We start from the raw sequence: 14552 nt of genomic DNA on the forward strand, positions 1-14552 counted from the left end.
GAATTACAAAATGAAGCAAACAACATTACCTGATTATTATCATGGTCTTAGAGTCTTAGAAAACAGAACTTCCTGTACAGTTACAATATTATAAAATAAACAAGGGGTGGAGAAAATTGATTCTGGTATCAGACATAGAAACATTTCCACGTAATTTTTAATTTCCTGAATGGGTGTCGTAGAGAGTGAACTAGTTTGAAGTTTGAACTTGTTTGTCTGTCGTATTAAGATCACGCTGTTGCTGTTGATTTATATGGACTCTTACACACTTATCCAGTCATTGATGGGTAAGGCTCTTGTTCATCTTCCTCTTTACGCACCAGCTGTGACGTGCCTCACACAGCCTCCTCTGTCAGCTTCGGGAAGGGTCTTGGTCTCCCCATTTCTCTCTCCTTCTGTCTGAAGAGCCTTTGACCCCTCAGCTCAGATTCTTCTGCTATACACACGTGCACGCCGGGTCCTTTCTATTATGAGACAGGGAAAGTGGTACTGTGAGACCATAGTGAGGGTGACATGTCACTGGGCTTCACCTGGTAGGCCCTGGATAAATGTTGTTATTATTATTATGTTACATTGCCATCTGACTTCAGGAGCAGACCTCACTCCCAAGATTACTGCCTTCTTAGTATTATTATTAAACACTGCCATCTGGCTTCCAAAACAGACCTTGTTTTCTAAGACGACAGCTCTATAGCATTCTATTGTTTTTAAACTCCAGTGGATTGACCTTGAAATAGTCAGGGAAACTGAACGTATCCTGATTACAGTGTAGATTGCTGTGGTAATCAAATACAATAAACACAATTAATCTGGCACCTCTTTAATGATATGCGTAGTCCTTATTGTGCCATATGGTAATTAGATGTAAGTGGTAAGCTGTTCATGTAATGATGCTAATCAGAGTTTCTCTAACCCAGCTAAAACAAACAGGAGGAGGGCAGCAGGCAGTGGGAGGAGTCAGATTGCATTTCCTGAGAACCCATCAGGTGCCTTAAGAACCAGTGTGGGTCACCAACTGGGCGTGGGCCCTGGAGTTTCCCCACCCTTTGCTGGAGCCGTGAGGAGCCAGCCCAGCTAACTGGCAGCCGCTGAGGAAACAGGCTTGCTGCCAGTTCCTAGCTGCTCCGTGGAGACCAGCAGGGCCCGAGGCAGGTGTGCCTTGGTCAGTCTGCTCAGTCATCTGGGGAGTTTCTGGCTCTCCAGGCACGCACGCAGGCTTTAAAATACTTTGTGGCTGCCTGGGTTTTCATGGCTTTGTGAACACAGACCTGAGTAGTAGCACAGAGTTGCAGCTGTAATCCATCACCGGTATTTACTTGTAGTTTTTTGGGTCTTTCTGGTTTCTCCAATTTGTTTACTTCATTTTTTCTGAGTATGAATGCAGTCCGTGCTCATCGCAGAAAATACGTAAAAGCATAAAGAATAAAATTAAGGTAACCCATAATTTCATCACCTAGAGATAGTCAGTATATATATTTTATTGTGTTTTTTACTTTTATTTTTTGGAGATTTCATGTATTTATTTGAGGGAGAGTGGAGAGGTGCGGAGGGAGAAGCACGCTCCCCACTGAGCAGGGAGCCTGACCTGGGGCTTGATCCCAGGACCCTGGAATCATGACCTGAGCTGAAGGCAGATGCTTCACTCATTGAGCCACCCAGGTGCCCCTAATGTGTTTTATTCTTAATTTCTCTGTGTAATTTTTAGGATAATGTGATCTTTGTATATATAAATTTTATATGTATCCTGCTTTATGCATTTAACATTATCACCTAAGACTTTTTTCTTGTTATTAATTGCCATTAGTAAATTTTCTTCATTAGGTAAAAAATTCAAAAGTTTCAGTTTATTTTTCTCACAACATCACTTATTAGCAAGAGAAATTCAGCCTAGAAAAATAGCAGCTAAAAATAGTACAAAGGACATTAAGAATTCTGATAAAGCATCTTTAACATCTGAGATCCAGTCTCTTACAGGTTTTTCTTTAACGTTTTGGTAGGTCACAGTGAGTTGAATCCTTTTTCAAAAAACCTTCTTCCCCAGTTTACTTGTAAGTAGCCATGTATGTGCTGGTTTAAAATATTCTCAAAACTAATAACTTACATTTCCTTTGAAATACTCTACAATTCAGACTTTCATTTAATCTGGTTTGTCACCCTACCTTCTTATGATATTTATGAGACTAAAAACATTAACTCGGTATTAGATTAGTTTGAGATCCCGGCTCTACCCCCATCATCAGTTTTGACCAAATTAGTTCCCCTAGCCTCGGTTCCTTGATACCCAGCTTAGAGGAGTCTATGGCGTGATGATAGAGAAGTCATGATAAAAGCTAAGAACGGTGCCTGTCACATTGTAAATGTTGACTCTTATTCTGCAAAGGGATCAGGTTTAGCACCACCTGTGTTCCCCTGTTGTATTAGTGAGATCTGGCATAGTTCCAATTAAGTCAAATTTCTGGTCAATTACTCATTAATTTGGGAGGTAAAAATAAATACACATACACACACACACACAGAGTTTCAGATGAGGGGAACAGGTGCAGGGAAGTGCTCCTTTGCCTATAAGAAGAGGACTCATACGTCTGATTACATCAATGTCTTCGGAGGGTCCAGTTTTGGTCATTAAAAGGCATCGTCGTCGTCGTCTTACATTCATTGTGCCTTTTACAGGGTCTCAGCACTGTGCTCAATGCTATATATCTATTATTTAATTGTACTGAGAGACTTTGAGGTAATTGCTCTTAGTATACAGGTAAGGGAGTTGAGGCTCCAACATGTTACCTTGCTTTCCAATTCACATAATAAGTGAACTGGGGTTCAAACCCAAGTCATCTGTGTCTGCAGGCCACACCTTTTCTTAAAGAGATCAGTATATTGGGCGCCTGGGTGGCTCAGTGGGCTAAGCCGCTGCCTTCGGCTCAGGTCATGATCTCAGGGTCCTGGGATTGAGTCCCGCATCGGGCTCTCTGCTCGGCAGGGAGCCTGCTTCCTCCTCTCTCTCTCTCTGCCTGCCTCTCTGCCTACTTGTGATCTCTCTCTCTGTCAAATAAATAAATAAAATCTTAAAAAAAAAAGAGAGAGATCAGTATATTTATTTACTGTTTTATTTTGAAAAAATTTCAAACCTGCAGAAAATGTGCACTGAGCTCCTGTATGATACCCTTCACTTGCATCCACCCCTTTTTACCAATTTGCCATATTTACTGTCTCTTTTTCTGATACATTTTGCGGTTTGTTTTTGCGGAACCATTTGAGAGTGAATCGCAGACATCATGATTCTTTGATCCTAGCTGCTTGGGTGTCTGTCTCTTTTAAAAAAAAAAGTCCTCTTACAGGACCACTGTTTACCAAATTAAGCATATTTAGCACAACTGCAATATTGCACTAATACATTGTCTGTATCCAAATCTTACCAGTGGTCCCAATTCTGTCTTTGATCCCTGATCCAGGATCTAGGCCTGTGTTTTGCTGTCATGTCTCCTTAGGCTTCTGTAGTTGGGAAGCGTCATTCAGCTCTCCTCTGTCTTCATCAGACAATGCTTTTGACAGCCCGGTTACTCTGTCAGGAAAACTCAAGAAGCCCTTATGGGCTATGGAGGGGAGAAGATCTAACCTCCACCCCTCACTCGTGTTGCGAAGGTCCCTGGGGAGATGCCTCCCTGTCCAGCAGCCACTCTTTGTGTCCCTAAGAAGGGACCGTCCTACACCATGCACGTTCTTGTGATTGTGTGTTTCGAAGACTTCTGCCAAACGGCCCTGTAATTGTAAACGACTTCTCGTTATGATTATTGCTCTGTGTAGTGAAGCTGGTCTCCGTCGCTGGGTTTCATTTTGTAGTTTCTTCCCAGTGGTCACATATGTTCTGGTTTCTGTCCCCATTTAGTCTCAAAGAAGATGGAGCAGGAACCCCCTATGACAAAGAATCAACGGCCATCATAAAGCTGAACAATACAACAGTTCTTTATTTAAAAGAGGTGACAAAGTTCCTGGCTCTTGTCTGCTTTGTCAGAGAGGAAAGCTTTGAAAGAAAAGGTAATTGTGTGTGTGTGTGTGTGTGTATTTGTGTGTGTGTGGGGGGGGGGAGGCTTTAAATGAAACCATTTCACTTCAGACTGATAACTGCTTCTACTGCTTGTGGATGGTGGGTGGTCGGCCGCATGTTTCCTGAAGCTTCCAGACTTGTGTCACAAGTCCCCTTGGTGTCCTTCCCCGCCCACCTCCCACCCCCCACCCTGGGCTGTCAGACTTTTGGGATCCAGGAGCCAGTCTGCCCTCTAGTGCTGCAGCTGCCATGAGGTAGAAGGGGCCCCAGGGACTCTGGCTATCCCTGGAGTGAAGCTGGTTGAAGCCTTGTTGACAGGCTGTAATGTCTCTTGCCACAGGGGCCCAGCAGCCTGTGGTGAGGGCCGCGGCCTCTCTCCTGGTCCACTCCTCTAGAAGGTCCTAGGGACGGTGGGACCGCTGGAGATCCCTGTGGAAAGGAGAGGGGACTTGTACAGCATTTAAGTGAGACCTATTCCACTTCTGTTCAGCCTTTATACATTCTTTAGTCCTCAAAACACAGGGCTGACATCATGATTCTGAAAAGGGAAGATGGGAATATACTTAAGAAGGTCACCAATCAGTGAAACAAAAACAAAAGATATATAAATAAATGATAAATGTGACATAATACCATATAAATGTGTAATACATAAATATATATTATATATAAATATAAAACAGTTAAGTAAATAAATACAGAGAAAGTAAAACTAAAGCAACTGACCTCATAGAGATACTCATTTTCCCCCTACTGTTTAAACTGGGAATTTAAACTACTACTTAATTTTTTTTTTTTTTTTAAGATTTTGTTTATTTATTTGACAGACAGAGCTCACTAGTAGGCAGTGAAGCCGAGAGGCGGGGGCGGGGGGAAGCAGGCTCCCCGGCGAGCAGAGAACCCGATGTGGGGCTTGATCCTTGGACCCTGAGATCATGACCTGAGCCTAAGGCAGAGGCTTAACCTACTGAGCCAGCCAGGCGCCCCTACTTTTTTTTTTTTTTAAAGTACTATTTAAATTTAAATTACTATTGAAAACAGCTTACTGACTTGCTAGGGATTTTTGCTAGCAACTAGGGCATGATTTACCAGTTTGGGGGGTAGGAAAATTCCCAAAAGCATGCCAACAGTAACATTTACTAAAATAGCTTTTCCCCCCTTTATAAGCATGCATGTTCTTTATAGAAATAACTTTGAAAATTTGGGGAAGTACAAAACAAAATAAAACCACTCCATTTTGCCGTCTAGAGCTAAATTCTGTTACATTTTTGAGATTTTCTTTCTCCTTTCCTCCCTCCCATCTTGCCTTCTTCTCTCATCCCTCTTTTCCTGCCAACAAGAGGGGGCCAAATGGTCTATTTTGTTTTTGTCAGATGTTTTACAGCATTAAACCATTTATATCTTGGAAATTTTTCCAAGTCCTTGAGCATGAAAACACAATTTAGATTTTTATTGTTTCTTTCTTATTACAAAAGCAGTAGATTCACTTAAAAATTTAGAAGTAACAGATAAGCAAAAAAGAAATACCTAAGTTCTCACTCGGAAATCACTCTCAACATTTTCTTTACAACTTTTTGGACTTTTTCATCTGTGGCTATGTCGCTATCCATATGTGATGATAAGATAAATGCTACTTTGTAACCATTACTGAATTACAGTGAGGTAATTACAGACATCCTTCTAATTCACTAAGCCTTTTTTAACTGTATCATTTTAGTTTCTTTTATTGTTAAGAATTTATATTGTTTTTAGATTTTAATGTTGTAAATAATCTGTGATGACCTTCTTTGCACTGAATATTTGTGTACATTTTGGTTTTTTCCTCAGGAAAAAACTTCAGCAAGTGGAATTACCCAAGGGCAGGGTAGGCATGTTTTGGTGGCTTCTAATACATATTATCAAAATATCCTTCCAAAAGATGTTATGGGTTTCTGCTACAAAGAGAATATAAGTGTGTCCGTTTTGCTGTATTCCTATCAATATTAGGTATTAGCACTAAAAAATTAATTATTAAAAACTAGTATCATTTGAATTTTTATTTCCTTGCTTCTTGGTGAAGTTGTATATTTTTCCTATATTTACTGACTGTTACCAACCAGTTTGCCTTTTGTGTTCTTGGCCTTCAAAATTTTTAATTAAGTGGCGCTAATCTTTTATTCCTTAGTTTCATCTTGCTGAAAGTAAGAACAGGTTAAATAGTAGGCTCGTGGAATTTTGACAGGACAATACCTTGTTTCATTCTCTCAATTATAGATGATTTTACCCAGACCCAGGAGCTGTTAAGTAAGTTTTTTTTTTTCAAGTTTCTCCTACCAGTGTGTGGAAGTCAGAGCTAAGATTCCTGGGCTTGTCCTTACATAGACTCAATTGTGTGTATTGTGTACAACCCATTATACATATATTTCCATGATTACAGATATTTCCAGAATTTATATTTGGTGATTAATATTTTACATTGATTTTGCAAGCTAAATAAAATACAATGCAAATAGTACAACTAGAGCCCCCAAACCATCTAGGGTAGTGGCAGCTCCTAAAATTTAGGGTATATTAGCGTCAACCTGGAGAGCTTGTTTATTTTCAGCTGATTTTAGACTGAACAGAAACGTTGCAAAAATACTACATTGCTTACAGAGATTCCTCAATCCACTTTCCCCATCTTACATACTCTATTACTATAATAGTAATTAATAGTATTAATGAATTAATTAGTATTCATTAAGAAACTACAGACCTTATTCAGATTTCACTGTTTTTCCAAAAATACCCTTTTTCTGTCCCAGGATCACAAATTGATTTGATCATGATTCCTCCTAGTCTTCTCCAGTCACTGATAGTTCTTTATCTTCCATGACCTTGACACTTTGGAAGAGTACTAATCAATCGTTTTGTAGAATGTCCCTCAGAAAGGGTTTGTCTGCTGTTTCCACACAGTTGGAACAAGATTATGCACTTTGACCAGAATGTGTCCTTCTCAGTGCATCATATCAAGTGGTTCATGATGTTGATAAGTCTTATTACTACTGGTGGTGTTCACCTTGATTTAGTCAAGGTCATGTCTGTCAGGTTTTTCCTCTGGAAAGTTCCTGTCTTTCCCACTGTAGTTAATACATATTTTCAGGTTATGTAAATCCTCTTCTTCCTCAAACTTTGGCCCACTAATTTTAACATCCATCTATGGTTGTGGAAATAAATTTAAGCAGGAGTTTATTATGTGGATCTTTGTAAGTTAGGTGGGATCATCTCTAAGGACTGACAGATTTGGTAGAATTAACTAGCTAGAAACCTAGGTATTTTAATATGACAACTAGGAAATTGCAGACAGATTTAACCCTATCGTGTTAAACTCCGTGTGCTCTTTAAAATGATTATCTCCATTTGCCTAGGATGGGAGGGCACCTTCCCTTGATAAGGGGAATGTCCCTGGCAAATGGAATGACTTGGTCACCCTGGGGATCAGGGAGTTGTCTTTAAAAAGAACTTACTGCTTATAAATGTGTAGAGTAGTTTGGTTTTGTTGCTTTACTTTTTCTTCTTTAAAGATTCTTATTTTTAAATAATCTCTGTAGCCAGACTGTGGCTCAAACTTCCAACCCCAAGATAAGGATTGTGTGGTCTACCAATTGAGCCAGCCAGGTGGCCCTGGTTATGTGGGTTTTTTTTTTTTAAAGATTTTATTTATTTATTTGAGAGAGAGAGCATGAGCGAGGAGGTCAGAGGGAGAAGCAGACTTCTCGCGGAGCTGGGAGCCCGATGTGGGACTCGATCCCGTGACTCCAGGATCATGACCTGAGCCGAAGGCAGTCGTCCAACCAGCTGAGCCACCCAGGCATCCCTGGTTATGTGGTTTTAATCTCAAGTGTTGTAGAGTCCTCTTGGTGCCAACAACCGGCACTGGTTGGTTAGCTTTGCCTCATGCTGGGTCTCTGTCTGGGTTTTCATTAATGATCTCTGTGACTACTTTTGCAGAAAGGAGAGGATCAAAAGCAGATGTGGTGTTTTCAGCCTTGGCTCCACACACACTCCACAGTCCTTGCTCCATAGGCACCTTAGGAAGGGAGGCAGTTAAAAAATACGGACCTCTGGGTCCTCCTCCAAACAATTAGAATAGAATTCCTGGGAGAGGGGCCTAGGGTTTGTTAAATATTTTTAAGTTCTCTGGATTTTTTTTTAATATATATATTTTAAGATCTTATTTAATATTGGACAGAGAGAGACATAGAGAGGGAACACAAACGGGGAGAGGGAAGCAGGCTTCCCACAGAGCAGGGAGCCCGATGCGGGGCTCAATCCCAGGACCCTGGGATCATGACCTGGGCCGAAGGCAGATGCTTAACGGACTGAGTCACCAAGGGGCCCTAATACTGTTACATTTTAAAGATTTTTATTTATTTATTTGACAGGCAGAGATCACAAGTAGGCAGAGAGGCAGGCAGAAAGAGATGGGAAGCAGGTCCCCTGGCGAGCAGAGAGCCCGATCTGGGGCTCCATCTCAGGACCCTGAAACCATGACCTGAGTCGAAGGCAGAGGCTTTAGCCCACTGAGCCACCCAGACACCCCAACATTTTAAATTGCGAAGATGAGTAAGTTAATATTTGTCAGGAACTGTCAACAGAAGACTTGTGCAAGTTGAATTTTCACTGAGCCAGTTTTTCTAACTAAGCTTTCTTCCTAAGGCAGTTGGTTGCATGTAAAAGCAAAGAATCTCCTATCCCAGTTTCCACTAAATAAAATAATCTCTTTGCTTCTTGTTTATTTTCTTTTAATTACATTCTTTATTTGGAAGATGGTCCCAAGAAACAAAAATGAGGAAGTAGGAAAATGAGACAAGGTAGAAAAGCCACCCACCGTGGCGCCAATGAGCAGTTTTATGTTCACTCCCAGTACGAGAGAGTCTCTGAGAAGCTGTGTGGAACAAACGCAGTCACCCCAGTTGAGTATGGGAGACTGCAGCACTGACCCGCCTTCCTCTGTGCCCCTGTTTGAGGTGCCTTCAGAACGTTCGTTCCCATATCCCTCGTACCTGTCCATGTGCAGTGGAGGAAGTTCTGTGAAAGCCTCCGGCAGAAAAGAGCTGCTTCTCTTTCTTTAAGATTTTATCTTGAAGTAATCTCTACATCCAGCGTGGGCCTTGAATTCACAACACTGAGATCAAGAGTCACGTGCTCTACTGACTAGGCCGGCCAGGTGCCCCTGGGCTTACTTAATTCTTACTAGTTCCCCCCCTGATTCCAGTAGTGTTGTCTGAGGAGATGACTTGGAGGTTTTATTGCACTGTGGTCAGTGTCGCTTCAGAAGCAGCAGAGGGCGCCACTGAGAAGGTTTCCTGCTTCTGGAAGCTGAGCTGGTGTTCCCTCCAGTGCACTTGCCGTTGTTTGACTGCTTTGAAGAATTTCAGTCCTTGGCTTGAATCCCAGTTCTTTTTTATTTTGGTTGGGGCTTTGGAAACATTACTTCCGTGGATGGAAGCAGTTGTTGGGCTAGTTATTTTAATAAATGTAAAAATAATACATCGAACCAACTGCCTTAGCCTAATTGGTATAAACATAATGTTGTTCTCAACACTTTTACAAATTAGTGTGCTGAAAAATGCACTCAAGACTTGGGATTAATCTTCTATTCCATTCTTGTACCAATGATTTCAGAAAGCACAAAATGATTCTCCCCTACTTCGTCTGCATTTGAAATTTACTTAGAGTTCAGAAACTGAGAGCGTTGTTGGTTGAACTTCGAGCTTGCTGTTGACCTGAGGTGACTGCCACAACTCTAAAATCAGGGACGGGGATCTTGCTTTCCCTAGGGCTCCTGACAGTGGCTTAAATTATGTAATAGGTATCAATAAATGTGGATCAATAGAATGATGGGTACTGAAGCTTTGAGATCTTGGCCACACTTCGAGTCAGGGTCTGCCTCCAGTCAGAGTCAGTTGAATAATCCCTTTTGGGGAGACATAATAAATATTTCATGGAGGATATATCTTAATTGTAAGAAATCTTGAATTCTGATAGGTCAAAAAATACACTTCAGTTCTTCAATGTTGTAGGTCATAGACATCTTTGAAAATGTGGTCTGTACTCTGGAACCTTCCCTTAGGAAAACATGTACATTGACAGAAAATCGCCTGCGATTCCTCAAGCAGCTACAACTTCTAGGGAAATCTGTGGACGTTCTGTTAAGGCCGCTCTTCTGCTTCCCCTTAGTTGCTTGTCCCGGCCATGGCAGACACGACAAGAGGAGATTCTTTCTTTGTTTCTTTCCTTTTTTTTTTTTTTTTTTTTAAAGATTTTGTTTATTTATTTGTCAGAGAAAAAGAGAGAGTGAGTGAGTATACACACAGGGGAAATAGCAGGCAGAGGGAGAAGCAGGCTTCCCGTTGAGCAGGGAGCCTAATGCAGGACTCGATCCCAGGACCCCGAGATCAAGGCAGACGCTTAACCAACTGAGCCACCCAGGTGCCCCATGAGGGGGTTATTTCTGTGCGACATGTCTAAAATATTTTGTTTTTTCCCCCAGGGCTTATTGACTATAATTTTCATTGCTTCCGGAAAGCCATCCATGAGGTCTTCGAGGTGAGGATGAAAATGGTGAAATCTCGAAAGGTTCAGAATCGGCTGCAGAAGAAAAAAGGAGCCACCCCCAATGGGACCCCTAACGTGCTGCTGTAGTGAGGCTTTGGGAGTATCTCTGCGAGTCAGACCTTGCAGTGAGGCTCCTGTGCTGTGTTGCACTAAAGGAAGAGGAAAAAGGAGATTGGGACACATGACGTATTTGTTGTTTAAAAAAAAAAATCCCCTCAGCCCTCTTGATCTTCTCTTTTTTAAATAAAGTGAGCACTTTGAAGCCGAAACTTGTATTTTAACAATGAAGTAAAATCTACTGTAATTTCATTACACAAATGTAAACTTTTATGGTCTGTAGTCAGAAATTCCTGTGTGAGGACTGCCAGGAACTGTATATATTTTGCTCTTTTTCATGTTTTTTTTCTTTGAACTTTGATAAAACGACTTTTCTAAGCTTTTTTCTGTACTTGGTGTCAAGGACATGCATACTGTAGTGTTGTTCAGATCTCTATGGCTTTCAGAAATCAAAAAGCAATGAACTGGCAATGTTTTTTTGGTTTTGTTTTGTTTTTTTATAAATTTGGGAATCTTTGCTACTAATTGTTGAGAAAAACCATTTTTCAGTGGAGCTGGAACAGATTGGGGCAGCAAGCTCCAGGAGCAATAAGAACTGTCTCCTGTTTATAACTGGTGTAAACAGGAGTTTTGTAGAATAATATTAGCACCAAACTTACCTAAAAATGTCACTAGCCGTGCCCGGACTTCCCTACTCAACAGTTTTTACAAAGCTCTTTACCTCAACACACATCTCTATAATCATTTTATACAGAGAGGTTGTTCCTTCTTGCTGCATTACTGTTCTTTAGAACCTTTGGGACCAGATTTCCAAAATGGTGCCAATCACTAGAGAGAAAGAGGAATGTTGCTGAATTTCAGGGTTTATGGAGGCTTTTCTGTAACTGCCACTGGGGCTGAAGTTACATCAGAGGTCACATGGTTTCCCAAATGTAGGTGATGGGTATTCAGAGATTTAAAAATGGATCTACAGTTTGTATGTTTGGCCCCCCTGTGAAGTGGGCCTATTGTGCAACATTTAAAATGTTTATTGAGGATCATGTCCACAGGGAATGTCTCAGATCTCTACACAGAGCATAGCCCCGGTGAGCACGTTTGTCACCCATTAGTCTCCTGCTCAACCATGACCGTGTGCCTTGGGGACTCTGCCCATTCCCACCTTAGGATTGAACTAGAATTCAGCCAGCCAGCAGCACACTCTGCACAGCTGAAAAGCTATCCTGCAGACCTCTAATGATCAGTGGGACGAGGTCAGCTGGAGGAGACATCACAGTTAGCTGTGTGTTTGTTTCTGTGAAATTCTCCCACTTATGTTTACTTTACACTTTCAGGATGTTAAGGGACTCCTAAATCTCCCCTCACCCCAAACCATTCCTAGTAGATAATTCTCTGTCTGTTAGGTAATTCTATATCTGTCCCAAGGGTCAGTGCCCTAAACCCGACTTGTGAGTATTGGAAAATAATGTTATATACTTATTTATTTTTAAGCAAAGACTCATAAGGAAGTCAAAGCTGGTCCTAGCAAAATGTACCAAGTTCCTAAAGTGACTTGCCCTTGAAACTATCCCGTCTCTATCTGTGGCTTCCTTCCATCCTCCCTCCTTCCCTCCCCAAGTCCTATTCCTTTGAGGCTGCTAACTGCAATGCAAGATGGTAGCTGATGGAAGTGTAAGGTTTGAGTCCTCCCAAGGGTCTGTGCATTTTGGAAGGAAATTTCTAAAAATCACTAAGGCACCCAACTCCCTCATGATTCCTGCTCAGAAACCTGGATGGGTAGGAACCCAGGGTTCCAAAGGAGACTTTTCCTTAATTTCTAGACCTATATCCTGTTGGATCTTTGGATCTTTGCCAACAGGCTTGTTACATATGGGTTCTTCTTAATAAACTTAATGTTCTGATATTTTTTACACAATGTTTCTTTTTGATTAAGGAAATAAGGAATCACTTTTCTAATGTGACTTTATCCTCAAGGTAGAGACACTTGCCTACCTGGTAAATTACACATTACTTAGGTATATATTATTGTAACCAGGAGGAGCTTCCATTTTTAAGCTGGGTAGATGATGACTTTTTGTTAAAATGTGCCTTAAAAGTCTATAACTTCAGGAGCAAATGACTCTTTGGGGGAAAAGCAAAAACAATCGTATGGCATAGGACCCAAGTTCACGGTAGTAAGTGCACTCTTTGATTGATCACACACTAATACGTAGATTACTGCCTCAAACCTGTAAGCATGGCAATGACCTCTTAGTTAAAGACAGATGTAGGAGTTATGTCTAAGTGTTCAGCTTTTTAAGTCTGTGCTATTGGAATGACAAAATCTATTCCTTCTACATTTTATTTTTGATATGGAACATAGCTTACTGTAATGTGTATGGTCCTGTTTAGGTCTCAGATGTATAAATACAAAGTCAAATACATGGCTACAGTGACTTCTCTGGAACATGTTTGCTCATTTTCAAAGGTGGAGAACTTGACCTACAGGTTTTTAGGGCAATCAGAGGTGAGAGGTGAGACTGTGAATTACCCTCTTGGGTTATTTTTAGTGATATAAATGAGTGTGTATGACCAGGGTAGAGTGTTTTTGAAGGAATAATAAAAAAAAAAAAAACCTGGTTGGCATTCATGGATAGTGTTATTTTGTGAGCATAATATATTTTGGGCCCTTAAATATAAAATGACTGGAAACACAGCAATATTGTTACTATACGGGTTATATGCTAACTCTGAGACGTACTCCAGAAAAATGGCTGAACTGTCTTGATTATTAAAGTATGGTATGCATTTAACTTCTATAGACTGTTTGTAATTTTTAATCAAGCATAGTATTATGCTTTAAGCAGGACATCATTCGTAATTTTTGCTAAAACATTGCTTTCAAGAATGTTAATGCCAATTTAAAAGCACGTGTCATGCTCATGATTTGGTAAGGCTCTCGTTTTATTTCAGACATATTCATAACTAAGCATTCTGGGAGCAGAATATTCTCTTTGGTAAAGGGGCCCGTCCTGTTTCTGAGATTGTTAACCGTCTATGAATATCATTGCTTCACTGGCCCTGTTGGGTCCCTTTAGTAAAATGTTTGTCCTGATAGACCAGCTTTCATCTTGTGGAAATGAAGATAAATCACTCTATTTGCACTTTTATATTTTATTTTTAAATCCTCCCTTTTATCTCTCCATAGTTTTCATGGGAACATGGCTGTTTGGAATATAGAACTGTTGGTTTTTTTTGTTTTGTTTTGTTTTGTTTTCAGTAAACTTCGGACACTAATTCTTGCTGCTCTTGTCCTAATCCCTAACCGTCTGGAAATTCTTTTTTTGTTTGTTTGACAGAGATCACAAGTAGGCAGAGAGGCAGGCAGAAAGAGAGAGGAGGAAACAGGCTCCCCGCTGAGCAGAAAGCCCGATGTGGGTCTCGATCCCAGGACCCTGGGATCATGACTGGAGCCGAAGGCAGAGGCTTTAACCCACTGAGCCACCCAGGCGCCTCCTGTCTGGAGATTCTTTTCAAACAGGCTACCTTATCGATTCTGACTTGCATCATAGGGTTCCACTCTTACTGACTTCTACGGATCCCTAAGAGTTCCCGGAGAAGACCAGCTTTAGATATTATATCTTATATACAAAACTCTGTTTCTGATTGGAAAACCTGATCTAAAATAATATTTCTCTACCACTTTTAATCAGTATTGATGTTGAGTTTAGGAGGAAAAAAATGTCTTTGACAGAATTACTTCCTGGTAATATGCAATGATTGAATGCACATAATATTTCAGGTTCTCAAATGCTTTTACAGAAGTTATCTTCATAACCCCGAGAGGTGGGTACTATCATCACTCCTAGAGATCCGGCAACTGAGTGTAGAGAGTTGA

The 14552-nt window shown here is 40.8% G+C and overlaps 1 protein-coding gene across 1 annotated transcript in view; it reads left to right on the forward strand.

Annotated features, from left to right (window-relative positions):
- The window catches only part of RRAGD (Ras related GTP binding D), a 43309-nt gene extending 29842 nt beyond the window's left edge, over nucleotides 1-13467 (forward strand). The window contains exons 6-7 of the mRNA XM_082730596.1: nucleotides 3884-4032; nucleotides 10557-13467. Of these exons, the coding sequence (XP_082586722.1) occupies nucleotides 3884-4032; nucleotides 10557-10708 (301 nt within the window). The 3' untranslated portion in view covers nucleotides 10709-13467. The remainder of the gene's footprint in view (nucleotides 1-3883; nucleotides 4033-10556) is intronic.
- Nucleotides 13468-14552: the final 1085 nt, after the last annotated feature.

The sequence above is a fragment of the Mustela nivalis genome (genome assembly GCF_964662115.1).
Source record: "Mustela nivalis genome assembly, chromosome: 5".
NCBI classification, from domain to species: domain Eukaryota; kingdom Metazoa; phylum Chordata; class Mammalia; order Carnivora; family Mustelidae; genus Mustela; species Mustela nivalis.